We start from the raw sequence: 15,291 nt of genomic DNA, 5'->3' as shown, positions 1-15,291 counted from the left end.
TCCTCCACCAAGACGTCACTTGGCCTGAACCTGTTGAAACCATAGGTCCCTCTAACCCTATGCACCATCCAGTTCCCCCTGCCCTGGAAGCACCACAGCCCCTGATTCTTTCTCCTCCCGTTTCTCAGATGAGGCCCCCGAGGCTGACTGAAGGTCAGGACCAGCCGCGGTTCTCCCGCGGAGAGGAGGCCTGTGGACCAAGGGCCTTGGACGCCAGAGTCCCTGCTCCCACCGCCCCATCACAGGCAGTTCTGCCCACATAACGACACCCTTATTTCTGCGCTGGCCTCCACCCTGAGGGTGTCTGTTAAGTCCCTGTCCAGTAGAGTTTGCCGGGGGAGGTCAGTAGGAGCCTGGTGACAGGGAACAGCCAGGCCCCACTCTCAATCAGGGCCTTACAAATGGCCTGAGCATCCATCAAAGTCACAGCTCCATCTCCTGGGTGCCCAGGACGTATAACATGTCCCAATCAGGGCCCAGCAGAGTGGTGGTGAGAGGTAATAATTACCTTGGCAGGTTCCTACAGCCAGATTTATGATGACATAAAGAAAAAAATTTAGCTCCAGGCAGTAAATAGGCGGCTGGCCCCTCTGCACTTGTAGAGATTATAATTACTGGAGTGGGGCGAGTAGGGGTCTATACCCCACGTCTGCTCCGCCTGCGGCCCTGGGCAGAGCCAGGCTGGCCCATTCAATTTCTTGCGCTCCAGGCCACCTTGTCCGAGAGGCCACCGGCTCTGACACATTTCACAGCATTTGAAGGTCAGCACCCAGGCCACCAATCACATTTAGCATTGCATCAAGGGATGCCCTGGTTTCCAACACCCCCCAGGCAGGCCACGGCGCAGCTACAGACACAGCCTTTGGAGTCAGCCTGATGTAGGTTCAAGTCTGAGCTCTGCCGGGCAAAGGCTATGACTTTGGGTGAGAAAACTGCCTTCCTGAGCCTCTGTTTCCTCATCTCTAAAATGAAGGGGTGGCCCCTAACTTTGAAGGGCTGTTGTGTGGATTAAGTAAGAGACAAAGGCTGCAGGTGCTAAACAATAGGCAACAGTGAGCATGTTTACTATCCAGGGGCTTCGGGATTATAAGAGATGGTGACTCAGAGCCAGTGATGTCACCGGGACTCTGCTAATTCATTTCAAACATTTTATCTTTAGACTTCGCAACCAGTCCTGCAAGGAGGTAATGTTATGTCCCTTCTCTAGATGAAGAGACTGAGCCTGGGGTAGTTCAGGGACTCAAGCAAGGTCACCAGCTGGGGGGACGTGGGAGCTTGGCTTGTTGATTCTCAAGCCTGCACTCCTCCTAATACACAGCCCACCCTCCCAGCTCCTCTGAAAGCTCGAGTAAGGCCAGACAGACAGGCAGAACCTCCCTCCCTTCCTCCCTCAGGCCAACATTGCCTAAGCATCAGCTTCACGTCCAGTCCTTTGCCAGGCAGTGGATACAATCAGGTGAACACGGAAACACTTCCTGCCCTTAAGGAACTCAGCACCTGATGGAGAAACAGGACCGCTGACCCACTGCACAGAACTCATATGTATTAGTTAGCTTTTGCTACATAACAAAACAATCTCCAAACCTACTGGCTTAAAAGAACAATTTGTTATCTCTTTCAGTTCTGGGGGTCAGTTGAGCAGTTTTGGCTAAGCTTAATCTTGTGGCTACACTCACCTGACAGGTCAGCCTGACTGGAAGGCCCAAGATGGCCTCATTCACCATATGTTGGTTCTTCTCCATGTGCCCTCAAATCTCTCAGGAGGTGAGACAGGATTCATCACATGGCAGAGTGCCAAGAGGGCAATGCCTCTTGAAGGTCTAGAAGCCAGAGATAGTACTACATGAAGCTAAGTACACATGCATATGTGAAGCTAAGTCGCTTCAGTTGTGTCCGACTCTCTGCAACCCCATGGACTGTAGCCCACCAGGCTCCTCTGTCCACGGGATTCTCCAGGCAAAAATACTGGAGTGGGTTGCCATGCCCTTCAGCAGGAGATCTTCCCAACCCAGGGATCGAACCCACAACTCTTATATCTACATTGGCAGATGGGTTCTTTACCACTAGTGCCACTTGGGAAGCCCAGAAGCTCACTTGATGTAAATTCTGCCACATTCTGTTGGTCAAAGCAAATCCCAGTCTATTATTTGGCCAGTATCTATGACATACATTTGTGGCCCATCAAGTGAGGCTTAGTGGTCAGTTCAGAATGAATGGGAAGGTCAGTTTGTGCCCTTGCTAAGTGGGATCATAACCGTCTGAAAGATTTTTAATTCAGATTAAGGGATGTTGAATTGTGAGGGTTTTAGAATGGGCTGTATCCTTCAACCAATGGAGAAACTGAGGCAGCGTCAGTCAGTGCAGACAAAATCAGTACATCATAGAGCCAGTCTCCACATAAAGACATTAAGGCCCAGAAACTGGAAGAATCTTGCCCACATCCTACAGCAAGTTTGTGACAGAGCCAGGAGTGACTCGGGTCCCTGCCAGCCAGCCCACTCCTCCTCCAAGACTGGGGATGGGCCGGACTCGGGCAGCTGAACGGCCATCCCCACAAAATGTGGGTCCACCCTGTCCCGTCTGTGTTGTTTTAAATGGGGCTCTTTCCACACACCCACCAGCACACAGGAACTTAATCACTGTCTCATTTCATCCTAAATAGAACTGTCTCCATTTTACAGATGGGAAAGAAACCAAGGTCGGGAAAGGCAACTGATTGGCCCAGGGTCTCACAGCCCTGGGGGACCATCTGTCTGACACTGAAGCCTGAGCTTCTCAGGAGCTCTCTCCCAAAGGAGCTCAGACTGGGTCCAGGCCCACAAGGGCTGAGAGGCAGCTCCGTGGCCCTCAGAGGTCTCAGGATAAAGCCCCCTTACACTGAGTAAGTGCTTCAGAGGCTTGGGTGGAGCCAGCTCTGCAAGTGGAAGACCGCTGAACGATGCTCGGGTCCATGCCTCTCCCCCCGTTTTATGGATGGAAAATCCAAGGCCAGACCAGGGCCGTCCCGCTACACTGGAAGGCTGGGGGCAGGTGAGGAGGTCCCAGTCACGCTGGTCAGACACACACAAGGCTGCTCGGTGGCATTCAGAGAGCACGTTTATTTACAAAGCGCTTTACAAACAACCAGTTTATGCCTCCCCACAGCCCCCTGCGAGGTAGGTCAGTAGTCATATCTACAGTTTACAGATGGGGAAATTGAGGCACGGAATGGGGGTGTGGCCTGCCCCATTTTAAAGAGACCTTCCCACCCACCCATCGAAAAATAAACAGAAAAGCATTGATCTTCCATCTCAAAATATACCTTCTTTCTCCAAACCCTAGGGGGTGGTGAGCACCCCTGATTTAACAGCACCCCAGGAGGCACCCTGACCAGGAGCCACAGGGACCTCAACCCCAGGGGCTGTTGTTCAGCCTTGCTGATTGTCACTGACCCAGGCGGAGCAGGACCCAGCCAGTGAAGCCTGAAGTGACAGGCAGAGGGGGCTGAGGTGACTTCATTCTGCAGACATTGGGTCAAGCAGGGAAGGGAACCCACACAGGACAGGGGAGGGATGGGCAGATCCTGGTTCGGGGGAGCTCAGGGCACATTCGGGGAAGCAGAAGTTTGGGGTGGGGGTGGGGGGGACCATGAGCAAAATAGCCCCAGGGCTGCAGGGAGGCGGGGGGTGGAGAAGGGAGCTGAAGTTGCCCCTGTGAGGACCAGTCTGAAGTGCCCACTGGAGAATCAGGGCTGAGTGTGTGGTCTCCCAAGACCCACAGGGGCTGGCCAGATGGGATATTAGACACCAAGCCACAGTGCACGCTCTCCCCACGTCGGGCCAAGCTGGGTGGAAACCCTGGCCTGCCATTTGCTCTGCAGGGCTTTCACTCATCTCTGCCAAGGGCTGGGATGCAGTCCAGGGGCTTGAGCCTGGGTCCCCCTAAGGTGGCAGTTCTGAGCCGGTCACTCTGCCAGGTGGTGCCAGGCCTCTCAGCAGGCCTGCAGGACCCCGTGGAGGCGGGCTGGGCTGCAGTCTTGCTAAGCTCCTCCTTGGCCCGCAGCCTGCTCACGGCCGTGCTGAAAGGCCTTGCCCACAGTGGAAGGGGGCACCAGGCTGGCCCAGCACCCACTCCGGTGCTTTCCCTGAGGGCGCAGGTCTTCCTCGTCCGTCCGTTGGGGATGGTGGGCCTGGCCCTGAGTGCGCAGTGGGTGCCCCAGGCCAGGGGCCCCTGCTATCTTGACTCCAGCCCCTCCAGGTACTCCAGGGCCACGTCATAGCAGAAGTGGTACTGATCCTGGGAGAGGGAGGGAAGGAGTCACCAGCCGGTCCCTCTCTGCCCCACGGTCGGGGAGAAGGGGAGAAATGGGGGTGACGCTTTCACACCACAGGACTAGACCCCAAGGCCCAACTGTGGGGCCCAGATACGGGAGAAGGTATCTGAGGGGGGCCTGGTCGGGTGTGCACCGGGAAGTTGGAAGCGGACGGGCAAGGGGTACAGGGCTCCTCACCAGGGTCTCCACCATATTGGGTTTGTAGTTCCTAAGCGTTTTGGCAGCAAAGAAAACGTCCACCAGGTTGTGGCAGCGGATCATTTCCAGGACCGTGGCGCAGGCGCAGAAGGTGCCGCTGCGGCCGCCCCCATTTCTACAGGAGAGACATGAAAAGATCTGGGGGTGGGCTTGCGGGGTAGGGTGAACTAAGAAGGGCTGGGCCAGGGAACCCAGAAGAGAGAAATCAGGGAACCCAGAAGTGAGGGGCTAGGACACCCAGGAGGGATGGGCTAGGACACCCGGAAGGTAGGGGCTAGGATACCCAGGAGGGCGGGGCTAGGACACCCAGGAGGGAGGGGCTAGGACACCCAGGAGTGAGGGGCTAGGACACCCGGAAGGGAGGGGCTAGGACACCCAGGAGGGAGGGGCTAGGACACCCGGAAGGGAGGGGCTAGGACACCCAGGAGGGAGGGGCTAGGACACCCGGAAGGGAGGGGCTAGGACACCCAGGAGGGAGGGGCTAGGACACCCGGAAGGGAGGGGCTAGGACACCCAGGAGGGAGGGGCTAGGACACCCGGAAGGGAGGGGCTAGGACACCCGGAAGGGAGGGGCTAGGACACCCGGAAGGGAGGGGCTAGGACACCCAGGAGGGAGGGGCTAGGACACCCGGAAGGGAGGGGCTAGGACACCCAGGAGGGAGGGGCTAGGACACCCGGAAGGGAGGGGCTAGGACACCCAGGAGGGAGGGGCTAGGACACCCGGAAGGGAGGGGCTAGGACACCCAGGAGGGAGGGGATAGGACACCCGGAAGGGAGGGGCTAGGACACCCAGGAGGGAGGGGCTAGGACACCCGGAAGGGAGGGGCTAGGACACCCGGAAGGGAGGGGCTAGGACTCCCGGAAGGGAGGAGTAGGGCCTGGGAACCTAGAAGGGAGAGGTCAGTGAACCCACAGGGGTGGGGCTAGGAAACCCAGATGGAAGGGGTCAGAGAGCCCAAAGGTGAGCAGCAGGAAGCGATGGTTAAGGGGGCGGAGTCAGAGGATAAAAGACTAGCATCCGAAGCGGAAGGTATCTAGAACAGAACCTCTAAGAGAAACAGAGAAGATTCTGAGAACAAGGAGTCGACACACTCCAGGGGAAAGACACCCAGACAGACAGTGACAGAAGGGCGCTGAAGGGCAGCAAGCAAAAAACCAGACAGCAGAGTGCAAAACAAACACAGAGATCACCAGTCACCCCCCCAGTATCACAGACACAGCCTCAAACGCACAGAGACACTCCCAAACGGGCGGCCCCCACAGCGAGACCCTCTGATTCCCCCAGCCCTCTCCCTCCTCTGCTCTCTGTGACCCCGAGGGTGGGGGTCCTCTTGGGAGATGGGGGACGGACCAGGCCCTCTGTCCCCTTCCCGAGGGGCATCTCCCACTAAAACCAAAAGCCCTTGAGAGGGCCAGGCCCTGACTGACTCAGCTCCTTGCCCCTGCATCCTGTGTGCCCAGCCTGGCACTGGGGTGAGTAGGTGCTGAAAGCATGAAAACATGGTGGGGGGAAAAGGAATGAGTGCACCCAGATGTGAGTGAATAGATGAATCTGTGAGTGAGGCATGTAAATGAATGCATGAGGAAGGAAAGAAAGAAAGTACACGCATGCAGGCATGAACAAAGGCCAGGATTCCATTGGCTTAAAAAAATGTACCACCACCGTATCGGGTTCAACTGTTTAGACAGGACTCTCTCCAATTAAACTGGCAAAGTCAAACATCACACAGAGGCTACACTGGTCATGTGTTGAGGTTGGAGTCCACACCCTGGAAAGTGACAGGGCTCCTCCAAGGAAGGTGGGGTCAGCTTCACCTGGCCATACTGACTGGAGGCTCAGGGCTTTGGTGCCAGCCCGGAAGCCCTCTCTCACCCTGACCTCTGCCCCTGGTCCACGGCGCCCCAAGTCCTCTCCCCACCCGAGGGAGGGCCGGCACTCACAGGCAGTGCACGACGGTGCGCCCATCCCCACTCTCCGCCTGCCACTTGTCCACCGCCGCCAGCAGGTGCAGGAAGGCCTTCTTGGAGTCAGGCGTGTCCCGGTAGGCGGACCAGCGCAGGAACTGGAAGTGTCGCACCAGCAGGTGCCCCTCCTGCATCTGGGGCGGGAGCAATCAGCCAGGGGACGTGAGTACCAGGGTTCCACAGCCCCCTGGGGACCTCGAGAGGGTCATTCAAGGCCGCCCAGCCCCCACCCAGGTCCTCATCCTGGGGCTCCCACCCCACTCACCCGAGAGATGTTCTGCACCCGGAAAACTCGGGCCACCAAGTCCTCGTCCGCTGTGCCCGACACGAACTCCACCTCCATGAGGCCATACTGCTGCCGGCCTGGCTCCGGCCAGTACTGCAGGCAGGGCTGGGAGTGCGGGACGGGGAGGCCAGCTGAGCTGAGCAGAGCTGGTGGGCAGCTGCTGCTCACACCCACCCGCAGACCTCCATGCTTGCCCAGGAGCCCACCACTCACTGCAGACTCACGTTCAGTTCCCCCCCACATCCCACCACTCACCTATCAGATCACATGTACACCCGTCCCAGTGCATTTGTACTGATACACTCAAGATAGCCAAGACAAACCTTTTGTTGTGGGTTCATTGACACCGCCATGCCACTAGACAGCTACACCTAACACCGTCACAAGCACATACGCTTCCCCCAGGCTGCCTTCTTCCAAGGACAGGCCTCAAATGATCCCCACCCGCCCCAACACCCCTGCCCCATGGCCTTCTCTCTCGCTGCCTCAGCCCTCCAGCATCAGCTTACAGACATGGGGTGTCCCTCTGCTGCAGCACAGCTTAGCATCCCTTTACTCCGGCCCCAGGACCCCTCCGTGGAGTCAGGGTCCTAAATGTACCCCACTCCAGGTTGTATTCTCAAGCCACAGAGAAGGCACAGCCCCGTTACACATAATACATGGGTCTTCTGGGGAGTTGGTCTGAGGCCCCAGCTTTCTAGTATATCCTTCTAGTGAGGCTCTTCCTTCCTCCGAGCCCCAGTTTCTCCAGCTGTGAAATGGTCCCCAAGGCCCATCCCAGACAACACACTGCTCCATCTAACCTCCCTCTCTGACCACGAAGGGAAGACACCACCTTCCTCTTTCTCCTGAGGTCCTGGCAACTCCTTGCATTCAGGCCTTTGCACGTGCTGCTCTCTCTCCATGGACCACTTGTCCCCCATCTCTTCACCAACTCAACTCTACCCTTCCTGTACCTCTCAGCTCAGATATTACCTCCTCCAGGAAGCCCTCCCTGATACACCATCCCCCAGGCTCCTCTGTGTCCCTGTACCAGCTCCATGGTAGCCCTCTGCCTCTGCTGTCATGATCAGTTTCAGAACCTGCTTCCCCCAAACGATGAGATCTGGGAGGGGCCACGTGTTCTCCTTCTACCTCCCCACCAGGCAGACAGGGAGTGGCCCATGAGCAAATGAATGAACAAACGTGTGACTAGTGAATGACATCTCTGTGAGCCTCCCTCTGGGTCCCTCCTCTCCATCTTAGTAACATGGGATTCCTTTGCAACGTGGGATTCCCCTAGACCCCTGCCCAGGTCCTGGAGCCCATTACCCTGAAGTCCTAGGTCATTTATACTAACTACCTGACTTTCAAGGAACCCAGTTAACAATCTTCTCCAGGCAGTCATCTCCAGGCTGTCATGCTCATCTTATAGCAATGGTCATACGGAGCTGGAAGGTGGGGTGTCTGGACCTCCCAGGAGTTCCAGCTTTCAGAGCTCCAGAAAGAAATGAGGGGAGCTGCCTCAGGCTGAGATCACTGACCACCATCTGGACCATCCTCAGAAGCAATGGTCGCCTTCATCATCTTCACCCCTGCCGTGTACTGAGCACCTGCTATGTGCCAGTCACAGCGCAATGCCAAGCATCCCACGTACATCTCACACAATCCTGACAATAATCTCATGACAGAACAGGTGCTGAGATAGTCCCCATCTCACAGAAAAGGAGACTGAGGCTCAAAGAGGTATATTAACTTACCCTCAATCAAACTGTCAGAAAGTAAGGAGGCTGGACTTTTACTCTGCCTCAAAGGCCCCCATGATTAGCTGAGTGACAGAAAGCAGAGGCTCTGGGAGGAGGCAGCCCCAGGCAAGGGGCATGGCTCTGCCACTTCCCAGCTGTGTGACCTGGGAGAAGTCCCTTCACCTCTCTGGGTCTTAATTCTCTCACCTGAAGCCCATAAGTGCAAAGCAGAGTCCCTAGTACACATCAGATGCTCCATAAAGAGCAGCTACTTTTCTCCAGGTTGAGCCTGGTTTTACAGACAAGGAAACTGAGGCTCTGGGAGGGAGTAGGACACATCTGAGGCAACTCAGCAAGTAGGTGGCAGAGCTGGGGTCCAACCCCTGACTTTTGCCATGTGCCCTTGAACAGACCGAGGTCCTGGGCAGCAGGTGGCTAGCCTGCCTGGCCAGCGGAGCCCTCACCCAGGCGGAGTTGGACTGGTGCAGCTGGTTGAGCATGACGATGGAGGTGCACCCGTAGTCATAGACCAGCCGCCAGAAGTCGGGAGTGGTGCTCTGCAGCGGGTGGAGGGTCACGATGAAGGCCGCGCTCCGGGTATAGCTCTGCAGGGAAACTGGGACTCAGCACCCAACACCACCAAGCTTCTGCCCCATGTCCTCCCGCCCTGCCCACCCCAGCTCCACCCCACAGGACCAGGCTGCCTCCAGGGACCCAATGTGGAGGTTGGCTGGCACCGTGGGGCCTGAGTTGACAGGGTGAGCCCCCAAGCCTCTAAGGCCCAAGCCCATGGCCCCCCTGAGCTAAATAGCCGAAGGTTCCCAATAGGTGGCAATGGGCGTGGTGGGCAGAGGCTGGCCAAGCTTGCTCCCTGCTATTTGCACCTGCTATTCCTGTTGCCTGGAACAAATTTCCCAGGTGTACAGGGCTCTCTCCCTCACTTCTTTCTGGCCATTGCTTAACTTCAACCTCTTCAAAGAGGCCCTCTTTACCAATTCATCAAAAATAACCACATGCATACCCCAAAACCCACATGAAACACTTGCTCTATCTGGTTGCTTTTTTTAGAAATTAACAGTAACTGACAGTCCATTGTACACTTGTTTGTTGACTGTCTCAACCTATTTCCCCAAAGGCAAGGTTAAGGAGAGCAGATTTTTTTCAGGGTGTGGCCTGTGACCAGAACTTTATAGGAGTTCAAGAAATATTTTTTTAATAAACAAATACCTAGGTGCCTTCCAACTCCATGGATGAAGGGTCTGAGACCCCAACCCAAGCCCCCAGACCAGTGGCCAGTACTGACTCCACTCCCCACTCCTGACGTTGCCCCACAGGTGAGCCAGCCACAGCCCTCCCCCCATTTCAGTGCTCCAGTCCCAAGTCTCCTCCTCTACCCTGCCTTGTCCCCCGCATGCCATGTCCCCTGCCTCTCCTGATGCTCTTCTCTTACCACCCCCTCCCCTCCCCAGGACCCACCGAAAGCTCCCCAACACTGAGCCCAGCCAGACCCCAAAACTCAGGCCTGGGCACCCAGTGTGGCTCCCTGCAGACTCAACCACCAAAAACGGCCCCCACTTGGCCCCCAGACAAGCTCACCACAATGCAAGCAGCAGGGCCTGCATGGCTGGGATCAAGTGTGAGACATCACGGCCCCAAGAAAGCTTCTCCACCGGACCAGCCCATTCCCACCAGGGCCAAGGAGCCCACTGTGACCCTCTCCAGCTCAGGGGCCTCCTCTCCATCGCCCCCATGTGCAGACGGGCACGCTGAGGCCAGAGAGCAAGCTGAGAGAGAGGCCAGATCCCTACATCCCCCTCCAAAGCTCACCGGCACCCGAGGCCACCTCCCCAGGACCCCAGCCGCCTCCCCATTCACTCCCTTCAGTGGCTGGGACTGCTCGCCCCTGCTTGCCTTCAGCTCACTCCAGGAAGCCCCCGGGAAGGAAGTGTGGGAGCTTTCTCTCTTTGGAGAAACCCCACTGTTCCCTGCACCATTGTGCCAAGGGGCTCTGGCTAAGAACTGGGCCAGGAAAGGCCCATCTGCCTCATCCCTGCGGTGGGGGAAGCTCCCTCCCCACAGCTCTCATCTCCACATGGAGGGACATCCAGTGGTGACAGGACGTCCAGCGGTGACATCCACCTTCACGGGTGGATTTGGGACAAGACCAGAAGTGCTCAGCTCCCAAAGGGAAGGCCCTCCCCCTCTCTTTCCAGACCAGCTCTTCCTCAGAAGCTGTGCATTCAACTGTTGCCGCTCCCCGCCAACATGTAAAGGCCTGCCCCTTGCGGGGAGGGGCTCCAGCTGGACCGCTGAGTCTGAGAGGACAGGTCTGCCTGCCGAGGCTGAAGGAGGAGCCGTCCACGTAGCCACACAGCTGAAGTCACCTTCTCCAGTCTCACCAGTTTCCTTACAACAGTAACATCGTACCTCCACCTGTCTGCCCCCTGCACCTCTCTCTCAAACTGGTTCCATTTGGGAAGGAATAGGGGGACACTCACAAGACTTGTCCCCCTCAGGCAGTGGCACCCTGAAGTTATTCATGGACCCTAAATCCCCTGGCGCTGTTTGCAAAGCCCAATAAAGGGGGTGGAGCCTCCTGAGCTGGGAGTAGAGGCTTCTAAACAGCTCCTGAGACCTCAGATGGCTAGGCGTGGGGAGCAAGTCACTACTCCAGGCCAGGTTCCTAGGCAGGCTCTCACTCCACCACCCCAGGACAAGCTCCCCTGACTCCAGATACCAAATCTCACATCCCAACCCCAAACCCTCCCAACCTCCCCAGCCAAAGCCCTTGAATCACTCATCCTACCCCAGGCTTTGCTGGGCCTGACCCTGGAGACAGCCCTGCCTGAACTCCACCACTCAGATCCCTACTCAGGCCGAGGGTAAGACCTGAGGGGGAGCACTGGTTCTTGAGTGCCCTGAATAGAAGATCCCTGGGCGGTGGGGAGGAAGGCCACCCAAGGGGCCGCCCCAGAGAGGCAGAGGGCTCCCCTAACCTGAATCCTCAGTTCTGTCCCCCCGGCTCCTGCACCTTCCCTCACTGCTGGGTGAGGGTGTCCCAGAGCCCAGCCCACCCCCGCGCCTCACGTCAGTCAGGGCCGCATTGATGTAGTTGTTGGGGTCCCCGTCCGTGGAGACGAGGAAGGGCAGGCAGCGGTCAGGCGGCAGGACATCCATGCTGCGGTTCTTGTCCCGGTTCCGGGGCAGCAGGGCGATGCTGCACTCCTCCACATCCAGCGGCGGTGTGACCGAGTTCAGAGTCTACAGAGAGGGAGAGGACGGGAAGGTGATGCCCCGTGTTTGTGGGGCTCTCCTCCCCCCATGAAGCCCCGTGAAGGAGACTGGGCTGGGTTATTATGCCCATTTTATGGATGGAGAAACTGAGGTCCAGAGAGAAAAGAGAGAGAGAGAGAGGGACCCAGGCTCCCTGGATCCAGGCTGTGCAGGGCCTGGACAGAGCTCTGGAGACTGGAGTCTACTTCCTTGACACCTGTGTACTGTAGACAAGCTACTCTATCTCTAAGCCTCGTTTTCCCTCTGCTGTAAAACGGAATAATTATTTGCCTACCCCAGGGGATTGCTGGGGGAATAAAGTGAGATAACAGCAAGCCTGGCACCTGTACCACCTTCAATACACAAGAAGGCACCATGAGGATCGTTACCAGGAGCCAAGCCCTGAAAACCCCGCATCTTCCACAAAGCAGACTCCAGGGACCTGATGCAGGAGGTCACCTTCCCGGCCCTGTCAAGGAACACCTGGCACACGAGCGAGCCGGGGACCCTGGGCCACCTCCCCTCCCCTCCTGCCTCCATGCCTCAGGCACCCTGATTCATGGAGTCTCCATTTCTTCTTCTTGTTCTTCTTGATGTTGTTCAGTCACCCAGTCGTGTCTGACTCTTTGCAACCCCATGGAGACTGTATGTAACCCACCAGGCTCCTCTGTCCATGGGATTCTCCAGGCAAGAATACTGGAGTGGGTTGCCTTTCCTTTCTCCAGGGGATCTTCCCAACCCAGGGATCAAACCCAGGTCTCCTGCATTGCAGGCAGATTCGTTACCATCTGAGCCAGCAGGGAAGCCCCCTGCAGCACTGAGGGCCTCCCAATACCACACACATGCTCACTGACTCACTCACAAGTCACACCTAAACACATACACTCATGCCCCACCTGGAACTCCTCCCGCAGCTGGGAGGAATTACTCTGAGGGTCAATGCGGATCATTTCCTTGTACGTGGCCTTGAATTCGCTCACAGGGATGGTGGTCTCCCCACACAGGCAGGCCTCCAGGATTGCATCATGGATAAAGATGTACTGCTCCTGGAACAAGAGGAGAGAATATGAGGAACGAGGAGGGGAGCAGAAGTGAGAGATTTCAGGGTCAGGAGGAGGCAAGTTCAAAGTTGCAGCTGGGGTGCTCTGAGGTGGAATCCAGCCATGTGTTACCACATTTGGGACCCACCATACTTGAAACAGCCTGCACGGATATTTGCTCATTGATCTCACATTTCATCCCATAATAACCCTACGAGAAGCTCTGAGGGTGAGGGGACAGCCCCGGGTCACACATCTAGAGAGGAGACAAACCCAATAAGCATTATGTCTTAACGGTAGAACTTATGACTTTGGCCCAATGCTGTGTGACCTCACCCAAGTGAACACAGTGGAGCTGAGCTTGGGAAGATCCTGAGAGGCTGGCAGCTCTGTGATGACCGAGAGGCATGGGATGGCACGGAATGGGGAGGGAGGCTTTAGAGGGAGGGGATATAGGTATACTTATGGCCGATTCATGTGGTTATACAGCAGAAACTAACACAACTTTGTAAAGCAATTATCCTCCAATCTTAAAAGATATCCTGTGATAAACCATTATAGAAAACAATATTCAAAAAAACAAAGGACATATGTATAACCAAATCATTTTGCTGTACAACAGGAATTAACAACATTGTAAATCAGCTACGCTGTTGGTCAGTCGCCAAGTCGTGTCCGACTCTTCGCAACCCCATGGACTGCAGCGTGCCAGGCTTCCCTGAACCTCAACATCTCCCCAAGTTTGCCCAAGTTCATGTCCACTGCATCAGTGGTGCCATCCAACCATCTCATCCAAATCAACTGAGTAAACAGGCTCTGTGTCAATAAATAATTTGCTCAAAATAAAAAAAAAAAAAAGAATTCCTTCTGCTCTAAATATCTCAGTTGTAACAATCAAATGAGATAACCCCAAACATCACAGCCTCACAAACATGCAGTATTATTTACATGATGCCATTATATGATGTTCTTATTTATGAGTTATCAGAGGTCTAAACACAAAAGCTCACACTCACAGCATAAATAAAAAACAGTTTAAAACAAACAAAAAAAAATCAAAAATAAATTTTTTAAAAAAAGAGGCTGGCAGGCCAAGTCCAGGGATGGGAAAGGACAGGGGGACATCCTAGACACCTTTCTGACACCCTCCACCAGCTTCGAGCTCCTACACGAGGGACTCTTGTCCTGGAGGGGCTGTGGGGGGAGCGCCGCACCCCCACCTCGGTCTGGATCATGTTGACGCGCCGGGAGCAGAGGGTCTTCACGCAGTTGTAGATGTCCACGACGCCCTCGCACTCCGCCATGTCCAGCATCACATCCAGAACGATGTAACACCCCGTGCGGCCAGTGCCCGCGCTGGGGAGAGAGAACCCGGGGCCAGGTCAGAGGCTTGGGGAGGGAGCCCAGGACCTCGAAGAATAACAGAGCAGACCTGGGGCCCTGGGCCATATCTACACCACACAGGCGATGGGCGACACTGGCAGAGCCTGGGAGGAGGCTGCTGGAAGAGTTCCGGGGAAATGTGACAGAAGGCAGAGCGGGAGCTGGGCCTTGGAGATGGAGAGGAAAGAAAGGGTGGAGAGAATGCAGATCTGAAACCAGCTCAACTTGGCAGCTCTGACAGGGGAAGAGGAACAAAAGTGACACTCAGCTTAACCCAAGAATACTCTGGTTTCCTTGATGTCTGGAAATCTCCTACACACCCTTCAAAGCCCTACACACTTAAACCCACTCACATAGTCAGTGGAGCCTTCAGGAAATGTCAGGTTTTTGAGTTCCCAGAGCAAGCTGGGTGGACTCTTACCAAAACCCCCTTCCCTGCTCCGTGGTCACTGTTTATGGGGATGTCTCCCTACCTCACTGTGAGCTCCTTGAGAGCTGGATGGGGTCGAACCCATCTCTGGAATCCTCACATTTAGCACCAGGTGGAGCAGAGTTGAGAGGAGTGGGGAGGACAAAGATGACACCAAGATCTCAAGTTTGAAAATGGTGAGAGCAACGTGTTGGCCAGGACACACAGCCAGTGGGTATCCCAAATACCACTGATAGGGGCTGGAATTAGTGAAACCGCTTTGGAAAACTGTCCACAGTATCTAGTAAGGCTGAACATTCACAGAGCGATTCCACTCCTACGTACCTACCTCCCAGAAATGCGAGTGTGTGTGTCAGCCAAAAGACATGTAAGAGAAAGTCCTTAGCGGCACTGTTCATAAAAGCTCAAAGCTGGAAAACACCCAAATGCCTGCCCACAGCAGAATGGATAAACACATGCTGGTTTGTTCACCCAGTGGAATAGGATACAATAAGGATGAAACTTACAAGCATAAGGTTGAGAGAAAGTCAGACTCCAAGGAGCACCTGATGTGTGATTCCATTGATACAAAGTTCAAAAGCATGCACAATGAATCTCGGGCTTAGAAGTTAGGAGAGTGATCACTCTGGAAGGGAGGAGGTGGGGTACAGGCCAGAAGGGAGCTCCAGGGACTTCTGGGT

The 15,291-nt window shown here is 55.7% G+C and overlaps 1 protein-coding gene across 4 annotated transcripts in view; it reads right to left on the bottom strand.

Annotated features, from left to right (window-relative positions):
- Positions 1-3,074: 3,074 nt before the first annotated feature.
- The window catches only part of PTPRU (protein tyrosine phosphatase receptor type U), an 88,537-nt gene continuing 76,320 nt past the window's right edge, over positions 3,075-15,291 (bottom strand). For all 4 annotated transcript variants that reach the window (XM_043909506.1, XM_043909509.1, XM_043909508.1 and 1 more), the window contains 8 exons: positions 14,019-14,154; positions 12,655-12,804; positions 11,573-11,746; positions 8,950-9,090; positions 6,741-6,866; positions 6,452-6,609; positions 4,490-4,625; positions 3,075-4,275 (listed from right to left, as the gene is read on the bottom strand). In XM_043909506.1, coding sequence (XP_043765441.1) covers positions 4,213-4,275; positions 4,490-4,625; positions 6,452-6,609; positions 6,741-6,866; positions 8,950-9,090; positions 11,573-11,746; positions 12,655-12,804; positions 14,019-14,154 — 1,084 coding nt within the window. In that variant the 3' untranslated portion in view covers positions 3,075-4,212. The remainder of the gene's footprint in view (positions 4,276-4,489; positions 4,626-6,451; positions 6,610-6,740; positions 6,867-8,949; positions 9,091-11,572; positions 11,747-12,654; positions 12,805-14,018; positions 14,155-15,291) is intronic.

The sequence above is a fragment of the Cervus elaphus genome, chromosome 8 (assembly GCF_910594005.1).
Source record: "Cervus elaphus chromosome 8, mCerEla1.1, whole genome shotgun sequence".
Taxonomy (NCBI): Eukaryota; Metazoa; Chordata; class Mammalia; order Artiodactyla; family Cervidae; genus Cervus; species Cervus elaphus.
This window is presented reverse-complemented; position numbering and strand designations above follow the sequence as displayed.